The sequence below is a fragment of the Chaetodon trifascialis genome, chromosome 15 (assembly GCF_039877785.1).
Source record: "Chaetodon trifascialis isolate fChaTrf1 chromosome 15, fChaTrf1.hap1, whole genome shotgun sequence".
Taxonomy (NCBI): Eukaryota; Metazoa; Chordata; class Actinopteri; order Chaetodontiformes; family Chaetodontidae; genus Chaetodon; species Chaetodon trifascialis.
Genome location: NC_092070.1, coordinates 16,617,923 through 16,632,953, shown reverse-complemented (window position 1 = coordinate 16,632,953; position 15,031 = coordinate 16,617,923). Strand labels below are relative to the sequence as shown.

The following is a 15,031-nucleotide window of genomic DNA, read 5'->3' as shown; positions in this document are numbered from 1 at the left end:
ATCCGCAGAGGGTGTGTTGGAATTTACTGCAGCTTTATTGCATCTTTACTGCTCTTGAATGTGGTGTGAAAGAAGGAAAAAGCACACAAATGTCTGCCAACAATTCTTTTATTTGTTTTACAAGCCCATTTGGTTATCAAAGCTTCAGTGTCTGTCAGTATTTTTAGAGTTTATTTACATGGCTAAATTATTGTAAAACTATAAGGAGGATTTATTGGTTGTGATGGGTCTGTAAAATCATCATCATCACTGCAGTCAGGCGTTAAAATCAGTTTCATTCTCGTCGTAAACTGGATTTACAAAGTGCACACCTGTCTGAGTCAAGGCGATTGAATTGTTTATTTCAGTCCCATACAGACCGGGAATATCAGGAAGCATGGTGGGCTTGTCAAACATGGGATTATCATAGCCATGGTCGAGAGGCCCGCTGAGCTCTCCAACATCACTGCTTCTCTTTAAGCTGCTCAGAGACGGCAGCGAAGGCAGCGATGGCATTTGAACAACCCCCTTACGAATCAGAATTACCACAACGATAGTGAGCGCAATCATGCTTAAAACTCCAAACACAACTCCAACCACCATCCCAGCAGTGCCCCCGGACTGATCACCGCTGCTCCCAGAGGAGGCTTGAAATTCAGCTCCAGTGATCCCCAAGTTAGAGCCATGAGAGCGGGCATCCCTCACAATGTCCCAGGCCAGAGCCTCTGACTGTGTTCCCTTCTCTCCATCCAGGATGACCACCTGGATCTCAGTTGAGGTCCCAAAAGGTATGATCCCCATCAACCGCTGTGGTTTGAAGACTTTATTCATGCCCAGCTGAATGGATTTGTATTGTGGCAGGATGAGAAATAGGTGATAGATTCTTTGCCTGTAAGTTTGCAGGTTGAAACCAGCAGCACTGTGGATGGTGACAATGGCACCGCAAATATTACAGCAGTGTCCTGCAGGGAGTAGAGGCTTGCCACAGCTCGGAGAGGCACATGTTACGGTGCCACAGATCCGCTGATGGTGCACAGAATTCCCACAGTCACAGCCAGAAGGATCCCCACAGCCCGGTTCTCCAACAGCCACAGAGGAGGATCCATGAAACTGCAGTCGGCCTGAGCGCGAGCTGAGATACTGGGAGAACTCAGATCTGCTGTCAAACATCTTCCCCAGCACAGACACAGATTTGACAGGAATACTCAACTGACTGGAGCTGGTGTCCACCCTGAAAGAGGAGCGGGCTTTGAAGACCACATCATCATACCGGCAAGGGACACTCTCCTCATGGACTGAGAATAAGAAGTTTCCACGTTGCAGGTCATCCAGAGTTGCAGCCGCCTGCCACAGAGCTGGGTCAAACCACTGAAGAGACTCAGAATCTTTGAACTGGGTAGTGACACCTGCTCCGCAGCTTGGGTCTTTTCCGCTCACGGCATTAAATCCAGCTCCTGAATTCAGAATGAACTCTCCATCAAGTGGCAGCCTCATCTCCTGCACGGCATGTGTGGTGTCCACAAACACAGACACTTCTCTCTGAGCTGAAAACTCGACTATGTCATTTCCACATGGAACATTCGTTTTGTCCCAGTTGGTCTTATTCTCATAGTTGGTGTCAGGAACCCACTGCTTGTACAGAGCGCTCGCTGCCCCAACAAGACAGACGAGAAGGAGCACGTCTGGTGTTTTCAGCATCCTGAATATTTCTGACAGACTGGCAGAACATTAGCTGAACTTTGCTTCCAACCTTGTGACTAGCAAGTGCACCTAACCAGTAAAATTGATGAGCTATGAACCACATTAACCTGCTCAACCAGGTGACCTGTAAAAGATTGACATTTTCTGCAACAACAGACCATAATTTTGTGTTTTTTCCCCATTTTTTTTTGTCTGTCATCAGCATATCTTGAACACATGTTCTCAGTTTTTAAGAGTTCAGTAGTTATCCACGTGGGCTTCTTCATTCTCCTATCTTTTCTAGCCATAGCTAAACTAACAGAGATGACGACTGAATATTTTATGAATAAGTCTGAATGGATGATCAGACATTCACTGCAAATTTGGAGGGACAAAGTTTCTAAAAGGACAGTTTCTGGACAGATGTGTAAGCTTTTTTTGCCCCTCAGGTGCTTTGGAGTCTGCTTGAACTGAACAACTGTTATCTATAACCATGCATCAGGAATGATATTAAAGTAACTGTTAAAATCTTAAAGAATGACATTCAGATGCCTTTATGAAGTAATTCAGCTCTTGGCCTATTAAAATGAACATGAAATCCAGTTCATTTACAGATATAAAAAGGAATTAAAGATGAATTTTAACTCTAACTCTAAAATGTCTATCAGGCCCACAGCACTCAAGGTCAAGATTATCTCCACTGTTTGTCATTAAAGCAGTGAAAATATAGTTTCAAATAGAAATTACGTTGCCTGAATTCAAAACATTTGCCTTTGCTGTTGGTTTTATAACAGCGTCTCATAATCAGGCGGCAAGCTGCTTTTGTTAGTGATTTAATGGATTTTCAAATGTGTCAAGTCAGCAGGACCGAAACTTTACTCAGCAAAGATCTCCACACAGTCAGGAGGATAATCCTGGTTCTTGGAACAGGCAGCGGGACTCTATATGCATAACAAAGACGCACACGCACACGCGCCTCCATGAACCTGAGCCTCCCTGCAGGTGGTGTCTCACCTGGGCCTCGGTGGCATGCTGGTAGAGATAAGTATGTTGTTTACGTAGAATGACAATTAAAAGCGTGGGCAAAGGGAAGAGGAACTGCCTCTGAAGTGACTCCGAAGCACTGTGAGGAGCTAATCAGCTCCAACCAATTACACCTGTGTGTCTTTATTTACGCCACCTTGTGCAGCGCGCCAGCTTTCTGTGCAATCAGACCTGTAGACAGAGGAACGCTGCACCGCTTACATCTCTCACTGCATTTTGTCTTTTACATGATATAGACTCGTCCAGCTGTCCCCTGACCCGTGTCTGTCTTTGAGGTGCAGGACATCATGAAAACTGTCGCTCAACAGATGTTCCGGACCTGCAACAAACTTTTCTCTCGGTAAAATTGAGCTGATGCGTTTTCACTCCTGAGTCGACTCTGCAGAGCTGTTATTTACTACAATGCAGAGGCGGTTCAGATCTATCATTGATAAATATTACAATATCAATAGATAAATTATTGCTTTAAATCCACTATTAATTGTTAAAAATGCAACTCTTGACTACTTAAAGGTACTTAGCTGTCCACTTTATTGGTACTTGCTCGATTTAATGCCATCAGGTACAGAGCAGAACTGCCACAAATTCAACACTTTGGAAGATTTAATGATTCGTTTTGTTGAGGTCATAGTCAGTGGATTGCATTGATTGGAAAAGTGCATATTAGAATAAGTAAATTTGCTAAATTTTGTGGCAAATATGCCTTGTCTTGTTTTTTTTACAAATATTCCAGGCGCTCTTTATTTGAAGAAATCAAAATGACTATATTGAAAACAGAGTAAACACTGTATGCTGTGTTTCTGAGACATGCACATGGTCACGACTTGTCCTTTTGTAGAAAAACACCAAATGATGTCGTGGAGGTCCATCCATCCAACATCGAGACAGCAGCGCAGATGGAAAACATCCAACATTTGCCCAGTCCTTCCCATCCTCCCACTGTGGAGGAGGTTCAAGACAGCATTCACCACTTGGAGGCAGTCATGGAGAGGGCCCACCATGGTGGTGGATGGCTCCTGTCTGGCATCATCTGCATCAACATCCTGATCCTGGGCTGTGCTCTGGTCAGCGGCAGTGCCTTCAACAGCGTGGCCATCACTGCTGTGCACAGGCAAATCTTCCTCATCATTCTCCTCCTCCTCACAATGTTGTGGATGCTGTTTTACGCAGCCGTCACCTCTCGAAAGGATCAAGCAATCTTGTTTAAAGATAGCCATGCGGGGCCTGTGTGGCTCCGAGGTGAGAACTCTTATTCAGGGTTTCTGTTTGAGACCAGAGTCATTTCAAAGGCTTAACCACTTAAATGTTTCTATTCCAGCTGGACTTGTGCTGTTTGGGCTCCTCAGTCTCCTCATGGACATCTTCAAGATTGGCAACTACGTGGGCTACCTTCACTGTGATTCTGCTGTTAAAGTTGCCTTCCCTGTCGTGCAGGCTGTGTTTTTGTTTGTCCAGGTTGTTGTATTTTCAGAACATTGCACTATGCATTGCAAGAACACACAGTCTCAGCTGCACATTGGATTGAGTTTGGAAAACTTAACAAAACCTGTTCTACTTTTAGACCTACTTCCTGTGGATTCATGCAAAGGACTGTGTGCAGCTACATACAAATTTTACACGGTAAATTCTTTACTTACAAGAAAGTTTCCATTTCATCTTGCAGGATGCTCATGTTTTCACTCTTTCAGGTGTGGGCTCACTCTTACGCTCTCAACGAACCTGGTGGTGTGGATGGCAGCCGTGACTGAGGAATCGATTCACCAGACAGAGGTTCCTGATCTAAACGTCAATGTCTCATACAAGATGTACAGAGGTATTTAGACACAGTTTGTGTTCAGCTCTAATCAGACTAATTAAGGTAAATATAACTCAAAGCTGTTCTTTCCATTTCAGCCAGCTATGGAGATAAAAAGTGCAAATGCAGTCACTCAGCATGCGACACCTTCAAAGAAGCCTTTTACTACCTGTACCCGTTTAACATAGAATACAGCCTCTTTGCTTCAGCTATGGCCTACGTCATGTGGAAAAATGTCGGTCGCCTTGTGGAGGATCACAGCCACCACAGCGTGAAGTTCCGCCCAAAGGAGGTGTGTTTGGGACCTTTAATAGGCATACTCCTGGTGGTGGCAGGGCTGGTGACCTTCATAATGTATGAGGTGGACGTACTGAAAGAGGACGAGGAGAAGAGGAACAAGGCCCTGCTGATTCATTTCATCATGAATATAGTGATAGTGGGCCTGATGTCCCTCTCCACCGTGATTGGCTGCATCGTCTACAGGCTGGACCACAGGGAGCATGTATCAGAGAAGAACCCCACGCGCAGCCTGGACGTGGGGTTGCTAGTGGGAGCCTCCATGGGACAGTTCATCATCAGCTATTTCACCATCGTGGCTGTGGTGGCGACAGGAGCCAGAGGGTACCTGAATGCCCTCAACCTGTCCTGGGCTGTGCTGACGGTGCTCCAGCTCGGCCTGCAGAACTACTTTATTATCGAAGGTCTCCATCGGGAGCCTTTCCACGTGATGCAGGAGGCAGCTCTGCACACAAACGCTCACGTCTTCCAAGAACACGTCGAGATGAGCGTTGTTATGGAGAGCAACAAGTCCAGCTACTTCCTGACTTCGTGTCCTGATGAGCCAAACTGGAAGAGACGAGTGTTGAAGGAGGTCTGCGCCTTTCTGCTGCTTGCTAACGTCATTGTAAGTTCTTTTGATGCATCTTCGCTAAATTGCAAGAAGTCAATGTGTTTTCTCGTTGATGTGTCCCTCTCAATCAATCTCTCTGCACCGACAGCTGTGGATCATCCCTGCCTTCGGCGCTCGTCCCCAGTTTGATCATCCCGTCGAGATAAGATTCTACAAATTCACAATGTGGGCCGCCATCGTGAACATTGGACTTCCCTTTGGCATCTTCTACCGCATGCACTCTGTCGCTAGTCTCTTTGAGGTGTACTTAATCTCCTAGATGGACTTATTTACTGCACTTGTTTTTAAAAATGGAGGGAAATATGGTCTGTTTTAATTAAATGTTTTAATTGAATCAGTTAATAAATTTTAACTTAAAAAGTCATTGTATTGTCATTATCTCTTCCATTTGCTGACCTAACACTTATAAATGTCCAGATACATTTAAATTTACTTAAAAGGGATTGATGTTTGGTGATGTGCTGAACATTACAGGTCGTTCAAATTACGTGTCATAATTAACGATCTTAAAACAAAGTAATTATTTGAGCATTTGTCACAGGTTTAATTAAGATATTTATGAATCTTAATTTAAAATGTAATAGTTTGTACAGGCCCAAAAGGATTAAACCACCCAGTATTTCATTAGCAAAGGGGAATGATTATAGATAAGTTTTGTCTTGGAGAGCATGTTTTTGATCGTATCCTTTCCTGTGAGTCATCTGGTCCTTGAGGTGTGTCTTGCAATGTTTGTGTAACGCGCCAAGTACAGGCTACATACTGTATAGCAGGAGTGAGATTTCTGGGACTTTCTGAATTGTAGAAACATAAATGTGCTCCTTTAAAGTCTGACTTACTGCTGGAGAGGAACATTGTGCCATCTAGTGATCATGAGCTTTCACTTCACCCAGCATAATGAGGCCAAGCTGCATACAGAGGGTGGCTGAAGTAACGATTTACAATAGCTGTGACGTTAATCAGGATGATAACGTGACTGTGAGTTTTCCTGAGGACTGACACGCAAAGAGTCGTCACCAACGCACCATTCACAGATGCATATTAATATATATTTTCAAGATAATTTCAGGAAAATACAATTTTCAACATCAAGCACTGTAAGCATAGCCAGCCAGATCAAAGCATGAACCTGGCCATATACATAAAAACATTACAATCTGTATTCTTGTCTCCAAAATCCTGCTGAGTTACATTGTCACAAAAACTACAACCATAATAACAGACAACTCAAAGAGTGCAAGTTCACTTTAAAGCATGGCAAATATGACGAATGACGTGAAACATCAATATTGTGCCTTCCGAGATATGTCACAAGCTTCTGCAGGAAAGCACCACGTCTTCTATCCTAAGTCTGAAAAACAGCATTTCCTTTTTCACTTCTATGCTGTCAAGAAAAGAGCCTCACCCTTAGGAAACATCTCAGTGCTCTGACTGACATTCTGTGGTCTTGAAGACTAAAGAAATGTACACAGTTATTTATGGACGGTATTGATAATTCAGTCATCTCCCATCTTAATCTGAAGGGTGTCTCTACCTCACTCGTCTGAATGATTCTAACACCCAAATCGATGGTGTAAGCTTTACAATGGTGACTACGGAGGCAAGTTAAACACAGTGAGGTTTACTGGGAATCCAGCAGATACTGAAGGGAAGAGGAGCTCTGGGGTTGAACAGTCTCATTTTTAGTCTTCTGTCTACATCCTCTGAATCTCAAAAAGGCGGACGTCTGTGTCGTACCAGATAGGAGGGTCCACATTGCTAGAAAAACAGAATGAGATGTTAGTGTTTTGTGAGTGTGCAAAGACAGCTGCTTCCATAATTCTCAGCTCTCGTGGCTGACTCACCGCAAATAGACGACACCCCACATGTAGGTGCGAAACCACATGGCAGTGCCTGCGTTGGCCTGATACTTTCTGATGAGGATGGGGTGAGGGACTGGCAGCAGGCCCACTAACGTGCCATGCTGGAGAAACTTCAGGATCTCTGATTCATCTGTCAGACCCCTGCAGTGAAACACAATTTAATATAGTCATATTTCAAAAGAATCTCAGTCAATATGCGACTTTTACAGGCTGACCAGAGAGAGACAGATGTGTTCACATACTTGTCGATGCAGATCTTCTCCACCTGTGGAACTAGCACTTGTAGAAGTCGCATAATAGTCTGCAGGGGTAGTTTACACTTCCAGGAGACGACCTGGGACAGAAAAAAGGTAAATCCAGATCAGTTACACATTCTGCTAAATATCCAGGATGAGTAGGTTATTTGAGGGAGGATGGCATCCTCATCCCCCAATAGCAGAAAGACTGCATCTATAACATTAGTTACTGACCCAGTCTGGTGTGGGAGCCCAGAACGATGTCGAAGACGCACTCGACAAACGTCTTCTCTCCATTTCTGCTTCAGTGTAGAAAACGTCCTGATAACGCGAAGAGGTAGATTTACTAACATGCACCGGCCTTTAAACACAACACATGCACGCACACACATGCACACACTTACTTCATTATCTCGGCCCGAGTTGGACTCTGTGTCACTGGTCCCAGCGACTGCGCTTTGGTCTGTGTGGACTGTGTGTGGGGAGTCTGTCTTTGGGACTGACACCATGGTGCCATCTTCTGATACCTGGGACTTCTCGGTCAGTTTATCAATGCCTGCAGGAAACCATGAACCACAGCAACCTGATCACCACTTAAAGTCTAGTGATATTCTATATTTTTCAAATTGATTCTAACTATTGTTTGTTAATCCAAAGCCTCCATTTTTGACCAAAATCTATTAAAGACACATCAGCGAAGCCAGTTGCTGCACTGGGTGACATGTTTCTTCTTTCCCATGAACGTGGGCACTGAAGTTTATTTTGACTTAATTCTGTATAAACCTTCTTGCTGCTGTAAATATACGCTAGAGCCACAAACCCGCTGATGGATATAGACCCAAGTAAATACTCAATTTATTATTTCAACTAACATCTGCTGAGAGTGACATTTTCATTTGTTCTACAAATTTAAGTGTATATTTGTGACCTTGTTTTTTAGTTGTTTTTTGATCAATGAACATCCACATAGCAGATAACAGAGTCAGTACCTGGAATAGCAACCAGACTGGTCTTCAGTGTACCAGGCTCTGCCGGCACAGCAGGGTGGGAGCCCTCCATGGATACAGTCTCCTGAGAGCTGGTGCGGGAAATGACATCTGGGGATTTCCTCTTCCTCTGCAAAGCTTTCTGGATGGAAGCAGGATCTGAGGGCAGGTTCGCCAACTGGTGGAACACATTACGTTTGCGGATGATGGCGTACACCAGGTTGCAGTTCCCTGGAGGTGAGAGAAAGCTTTGCTATATGAGCAGATGTATAATAAAGTTCCTTTTACGACCCTGCTTTTGACAACACAACAAAAAACACGCAGCTTTTCTGAGAAAACTAGGAATTCTGTTACGTGTCAGATTGGTCTTACCATCAAACTGGTACTGGATAATATTGTTGAAAGCCTCGAGAAGGAAGAACACAAGGTGATGGTTCTGGGCTGCGGAGAACAGGAACCAGCTGGTGGAGAAAGCCTCCAGCAGGTGGAGCAGTTTATTGGCCGCCACCATGGACAGGCTCTTCAAGTAGGGAGACACTGCAGAAGAAATGTTTCGAAGATGATTGTGTAATTTGATTTAAAAAAAAAAAACTACAACAGGCAGTTTTATTTGATTAAGTGGCATCTGTTTCTTTTAGATGCTGCAACTTTAAATAACTGCAACTAAAACCTGTGCATCACCAGACAGATGGCGACAAAGCAACTCACCATTTACAACAATAGTGAGAAGGCAGTCAAAGAGAGGCTGGAGACGTTGGTGGCCTGTGGTGATAATCTTGTGAAACACCTACCAAACAGACACAGTGACAGCTGTGAGCATTAACTGTATTAACAAGGAAGACAATAAAGATAAAGAACGTGGCCATTTTGGATGACGTAACGAAGCAGACATCTCACCACAATGAGCAGGTCAGCGTGAGTCCCTGTGAACACTGGGATGTCCATAGGCACATGGATGGAGTAGGGCTTATTCAAGCGCACGCCAAAGTTCCTCTCCCCGCTCAGCAGCAGCAAAATGAACACACCAATGTGCATGAGTCCAACACGGGCTGCAGCCAAGGATAAAACACATCAGGAGTTAATCAACATGTCTGGTGGAGCCTTGCTGGGTGCAGGGGTAGCACTGGGATGAGACTCACACTGGTCGGCCCTGGCATCATTCAGGTAGTAGAGTATAGGAACCAGAATATCCAGCACATCACTGCTCTTCAGGACAAAAAACAGGAACTTCTGTAAATGGAACACAAAGGGGATTCTGTTGAATGAAAAAAACGACTTTTAATTCTACATCTTGCGGCTTCATTATTGTTCTTTATTCCAACCTTATTGAAGTCGCACAGCTTCCAGAAAAGCACCAAAAGTTCTTGATGGAACTGGATCTTCTTGGTAGAGTTAGGCAGGTAAGTCTGAGTCAAGGGGTTGGTCAGCAGACGAGCAAGGCCCTTCAATACGAAGTCGAAGTCCTGCCAAGGGAGCGACAGAAGGTCGAGCTTCGGACATGTCTACAGGGAAGATCTTCATGCATTTTATAGAAATGATGACCGGCTTACCTCCTCTCTGTGGATCCTTGACAAGTAATTCACAAACAGGTTTTCGGGGCCTGTAGACTGCGCAAAGATAAGGAGATTTGTTCAAATGGCATGAAACACATGGCGCATACTCATCGGATTGATTTGTTCGTGGCGGTCTTGGTGTCGCACCTCTTGTTCCTCCATGCTGGACGGGGAGGCGGGGCGATGGGGAACCCCTCCGTCATGCTCCAGCGTCACAATGAGGATCTGTACAGCCTGCTCCACCAGCTGCTCCCGGTAGTCAGAGAAGAGCAGGTGGTTGTATGGGATGCCATAGCCCACTGGATCGTAGGCACACACCACATTCAGCAGAGAGGTGAACAGAGGCAGAGCGTGTCTAGAGACAAAGACACGAAGGCCATGTTAGCAAATCATGTGCATCTGTTTTTGATGAAGACTACATTTCACTGTAGTTTGTAATGAATCACATTTCAGTCAGTCCACAGGGGAAATGAAAATGCACTTGTTCATAATATCTACATAAATATAAAATAATGTGGAAGCACAAAGAACAAAAAAAGACTCAACGTCCACTTACATGCTTTTATTTTGGAAATTTTATCCACATCTCACTCACAAGTGAGCCAAGACCTATCTCCATGATAACTAAGCAAACTCCACTTGTGATGACGACCATGAGAGGTGGTTGAAAGGCCTGAAATAAGCCTTATAAGAGGACCTCGGACCTGACTTTTCTTTGTCAAACAACTGCTCTTGCGTCCCCTGATGTGGTTAAATTCTGCTTACAAGTTGTCTCTTTATTCACTTCTTGTTGCATTTTAAACGTTTTCTAAAAATTCCCTTGACAGTTGGATGGATATATATCTTCACACAAGTTTGTCCATACATTTGTGGCTGTGCCAACATTTGTCCATTACCTATTCTCTGTGGAGCAGAAGAATGTCACCCAGGGGTTGAGGACATTGTTGTCTGATGACGGAGGCAGGTACATGGCCTCTGAGAAGCAAGTTAGTAACAACCTCAGCAACTCTGTCCTGAAGAGGATTGGCAATAAAAGCACACAGATGGACAGAAAAATAAAAGTCAGTTGCATGTGAAACTGAGAGACTGTGATAAAGGTGTTGCCAAACACAGCTGGCCGACTCACCTGTTCAGGTCATGGATGTAGTTGAGAGGCGGCGACTGTGCGAAGCCCACCCCTGCCTCCCAGATATATTCACAGCTGTCTATAGACTGCATGCTCTCGGCCGAGTCCTGGATGTGGTCAGAAATCAACTTATTTAATTCAAAGTATAGGATTAACATTTCTCATATGACACTGCAAGTTATTGTCTATTCTTTCTGTTGCATTCTAACATGACACGTGAGCATTTTCAGATCTTTCTACTTCAGGAATAGCGATGTTTTGGTCCCGGCACATAACTATTGTGAGGGTCTGGTTAAGATTAAGCAACTAAATCATCCTTTGAGGTTATGGAAAGATTGCTGTTGGTAAGAAATGGGACGTGCACTCTTGTCTCCTTACTCACACACTTCTTCCTGCTTCGCCACTATCAGTAAACAGTTTGTCTTCAGAAACAAACGACCTATGCAAACTTCTCTGAAGGAGACAGTCTGGCTTTTTTCAGAGCTGCCCTTTGGAGCTGTATGTGAGCACATTATCCAGATATTTCACAAACAGGGAAGTTAAAAGCCCTAAAGAGATCACTGTGAGATGCAAAGCAGTCTGACGTGCAACATTCCTCCCTCGCTCATGAAGGATGAGGAATTCTTTGTTGTGAGCCTGACATAGTTTCATCAATCATGATGTCTTTCTATGTTCCCTGGTCTGAGAAACCTGATCGACAGGTTCCTTAGAGCAACTTCAGACCAGGAAGAAGGAAACGGTGCTGAAAATAAAACATCTATAACCTTTAAAATGATCCACATAGATCACATTAACCATTTTCCAGCTCGTGTCACGATGTGTCAGCAATTATTGATTTTGCTGGATGGAGATGAAATGACAGACTGGGCACTCACGGGGCCTCTCTTATGGCTGTGCACGGTGAAGTCAGGGCAGAAGAGCAGGTCAGCGATGGCCAGTAGCAGCGACTCGGCCAGCGGTCGGGCTCCGTCGTCATCGTCCAGCTCATCCGTCTGGAAAAGATGGACATCCATGAGACGAGATCCAGACGATGAACATTATTCTCTCCCATTCATTAAAATAAATTATGTAAATGGTGAAATGGAAAAAGTGTTCAGGGCTTGGCAGAAATGGTTCAGTAAAGCTGAAATGACCTTGCAGCGTTACACTTCCTGCTCTACAAGGAAAGAAAGTAACATATACCTCCTAACTGACAGACGACGAGACGAGGTTTAAAACCTCTGTGCTGCCTCTGGATTGAGCAAGAATGTGATGAGAACACTGTATTTTTGGAAATGATGTCATATTTTTAATAACAAACATCTTATGTCCAAAGCGGCACAGTCTCATGAAAAATGTTGTGCTTCAGGGACCCGTCTTTCTGCACATAGATTCTCCTTCCCTGTGCCCACTCACCCCGGCCCGGCCAGCGCCAGGCACCGTTGACCAAAAGAATCCTCTCCAGTCCTGGTCCTCAAAGATGTAGGGAAGGATGCGGCTCAGGATGCGAGTGCAGTTCAGAATCACCTGCTTCTCCCTCTCTGTGGGGCAACCGGACTCTGCACCCTGCACCAGCTTCTCCACAGCCTGAGGAGCCCAGAAATATGACCACGGGGAATATGAGAGCGAGTATGCGGGGTATGGAAACATTTGATTTTACCTGTCATAGAAAAAGGCTTATTTCAATAATCCAATTTTGCTAGAACAATTTCATGTGCAGTGAGCATATGCTTATGTAATATTTCTCTTTAACTATGCCATCTACTGGGCACTAATGATTATGTTTCTGGAGAACAAAGATACAACAGTTTTACCAACAAACTGCAGCATCTCATCAATTGTCCATCAAAGTCTGTGCGTACACTCAAACAAACATTTACACTGGGAAGATATCTGCAGGTTCTTTCATTTGACAATGAAAATATTTGGCCTGCGAGTTGGGGACATATGTTGTTGTTTTGAGCCTTTCACCAAGATATACTTCAGAAAATGATTCATCATCAGCCTGTGTCTAAAATAGGTAACAAGCCCCTTTGAATCAGGCCAGCTTCAAGAGCTCTCATCTCCTCTTCATTTAATTAGGCTCTAAGTACCTCAGTATGTCTGTTTTGTTTCTGATAGGCAGCTTCAAACGGAAGCTGGAACCAAGAGACGGGAAGCAGAGGGAAAGGAAGGGGAGTTGACTCACTTATTTCCACATCTGAGAGCATGAGGCTGACAGACTGTGCCGGGCTCTGACAAACAAAATCCTGTTTCAGAACATCATTGCATGATGCCGCCTCAAACCCATCGCGTCCCCATGCAATCTCATCTCATGAACACGTTTGCCTCACACAGATGCACGAGCCTCTCATACGGCGTGTACCTTATAGCAGAGGGTTGCTAAATTCGAGGGGGACTCCTCTCGAACGGCTCTTATCTCTGCAGCTGGCACCAGTGCAAAAACATCCTGGACTGTGGTGGTGGTGTCTGCCCAGAACTGGTCCCAGAAGGCGTCATCTGTGGCTTCCACTGGCTGTAAAAACATGTTTCCATTTTAATTCTCATATGTCTGAGCCAAATGAAGCATTTTATGTTAGTGAGGTTTTTTTTTTTTTTTTTTTTAATACAAATACTATAATTGATCTTGCAGTGCATTAAAATATCATGTTGTCCTTTTCATCATTATGCATACACGGTTGTTTGGGTTTACATAATATAGCTCACCAGAGGCCTACCTAATGGCAATGTAAACACAACCTTTATTCTGACAGCAGTGAGCATTATCTGGCACACTGATCTAAGCACAGTCCACCTGCCGCATCTGCAAACGTGGTCATTTCCAGTCCTACGTCATCATTTTTGATTTAACTACGCCATCGTTTGTCTTGTCAAAATTGTACATGCACATCCTGAATAAAGCTTTATGGTGATGAATTCAGCATCGCAGAACCGACCACCATTTAATCCAGCGGTTCATGACAAATGCGACATATTTTTAGTACCGTGCGGGCAATCTTTCTGCACAGGTCTTACAACACGTCGATGATGCAAAATAAATGAATTTGAGTAAAAGAGACCGCATGCAACATGAGGCAGTTTGTTTTCTGCTACCACATCATTCGCGTTATCTCATCTCCTCGGTGATGCTGTTCGTCAGCACAACATCTCCTTATGGCAGCCTTTATTGAGCGGTACGGAGGCGCATATACCTGTGTTTTGGTTGTCAGCTGAATCACTGCTTTCCTGAAGTTCAGTTTTGAGTCGGTGCTGCCCATTGCGATTATTTCCCTTTATAACAGGACCGCTGCTGCTGAGAATCCCTGTTAATCTCACCTCCGTCCGTCGCTTGAGTCATTGGCGGAGGCGTTTTTTTCTCTCCCCCCCTTCTTTTTTATACCATTGGCTGGCTGGACCTGCTGCACCACAGGGTGTAACTTCCGGGTTACAGATCAGATTGGATGATTTATTTCCAACATTTTGCTGTATACAGAACAATATAATTTTTTCTAATGATAGGCTGGAAATCGTTCTATACTTTCGTGTAGAGTGGCCATAATGGTTTTATGAGTCAATGTGCTGCACTCTCTGTCTGTTACATTGTATATTTGTTTTTTTTATTGAAGACACAGTACAGTATTTTCAACCCTTAAAGCGATAATTGCGTTCAGCTACATTGTGTCGAAGAGAACCGTTCAACTGAAAACAGCGACATCTTTTGGGGAAATTAACATTTTGTCAAGCCATATATGCCAATATTTGTCGATTAGTATTTCTTATTAAAACCAATTATATTTTTATAGCAGAGACAAATGGATAAACACGATGCTTAGCGAAACTCAATGAATCATTAAGGTAATTAAAAGCTTTCTTGTATTGCGCTCGTCGTTGCGCTGTATGTGGAG

General features: G+C 44.1%; 3 protein-coding genes across 3 annotated transcripts; 1 reads left to right on the top strand and 2 right to left on the bottom strand.

The window, feature by feature from the left end:
• Nucleotides 1-210: 210 nt before the first annotated feature.
• On the bottom strand, nt 211-1,692 carry amn (amnion associated transmembrane protein). The gene has a single exon (XM_070981876.1). It carries the CDS (start codon nt 1,675-1,677, stop codon nt 256-258), a length of 1,422 nt encoding a protein of 473 aa, XP_070837977.1. The 5' UTR covers nt 1,678-1,692; the 3' UTR covers nt 211-255.
• A 1,298-nt stretch (nt 1,693-2,990) lies between these two features.
• LOC139343930 (proton channel OTOP2-like) lies at nt 2,991-5,667 on the top strand. Its single transcript, XM_070981776.1, has 7 exons — nt 2,991-3,043; nt 3,542-3,942; nt 4,022-4,158; nt 4,265-4,323; nt 4,392-4,516; nt 4,597-5,402; nt 5,497-5,667. Exons 1-7 carry the CDS (start codon nt 2,991-2,993, stop codon nt 5,665-5,667), a joined length of 1,752 nt encoding a protein of 583 aa, XP_070837877.1.
• Nucleotides 5,668-6,432: 765 nt separating this feature from the next.
• Nucleotides 6,433-14,494, bottom strand: hid1a (HID1 domain containing a). The gene is made up of 19 exons (XM_070981290.1): nt 14,339-14,494; nt 13,513-13,662; nt 12,564-12,734; nt 12,044-12,160; nt 11,169-11,275; nt 10,939-11,055; nt 10,190-10,397; nt 10,040-10,096; nt 9,812-9,952; nt 9,629-9,719; nt 9,387-9,538; nt 9,198-9,276; nt 8,862-9,026; nt 8,493-8,720; nt 7,908-8,059; nt 7,738-7,824; nt 7,510-7,601; nt 7,250-7,408; nt 6,433-7,163 (listed from the first exon to the last, which is right to left on the bottom strand). The coding sequence occupies exons 1-19, from the start codon at nt 14,402-14,404 to the stop codon at nt 7,100-7,102; spliced, it is 2,403 nt and encodes an 800-aa protein (XP_070837391.1). The 5' UTR covers nt 14,405-14,494; the 3' UTR covers nt 6,433-7,099.
• Nucleotides 14,495-15,031: the final 537 nt, after the last annotated feature.

What these genes read in the sequence shown, in the direction of transcription:
- amn (XM_070981876.1), bottom strand. Translation starts at nt 1,677, where the DNA reads ATGCTGAAAACACCAGACGTGCTCCTTCTCGTCTGTCTTGTTGGGGCA.
- LOC139343930 (XM_070981776.1), top strand. Translation starts at nt 2,991, where the DNA reads ATGAAAACTGTCGCTCAACAGATGTTCCGGACCTGCAACAAACTTTTC. An exon ending in GGGGCCTGTGTGGCTCCGAG is followed by an intron (nt 3,943 to 4,021) that starts GTGAGAACTCTT and finishes TTTCTATTCCAG; the next exon opens with CTGGACTTGTGCTGTTTGGG. An exon ending in CTCATACAAGATGTACAGAG is followed by an intron (nt 4,517 to 4,596) that starts GTATTTAGACAC and finishes TTTCCATTTCAG; the next exon opens with CCAGCTATGGAGATAAAAAG.
- hid1a (XM_070981290.1), bottom strand. Translation starts at nt 14,404, where the DNA reads ATGGGCAGCACCGACTCAAAACTGAACTTCAGGAAAGCAGTGATTCAG. An exon ending in AGCTGTGCGACTTCAATAAG is followed by an intron (nt 9,720 to 9,811) that starts GTTGGAATAAAG and finishes TTCCATTTACAG; the next exon opens with AAGTTCCTGTTTTTTGTCCT. An exon ending in ACGCTGACCTGCTCATTGTG is followed by an intron (nt 9,277 to 9,386) that starts GTGAGATGTCTG and finishes TCTGTTTGGTAG; the next exon opens with GTGTTTCACAAGATTATCAC.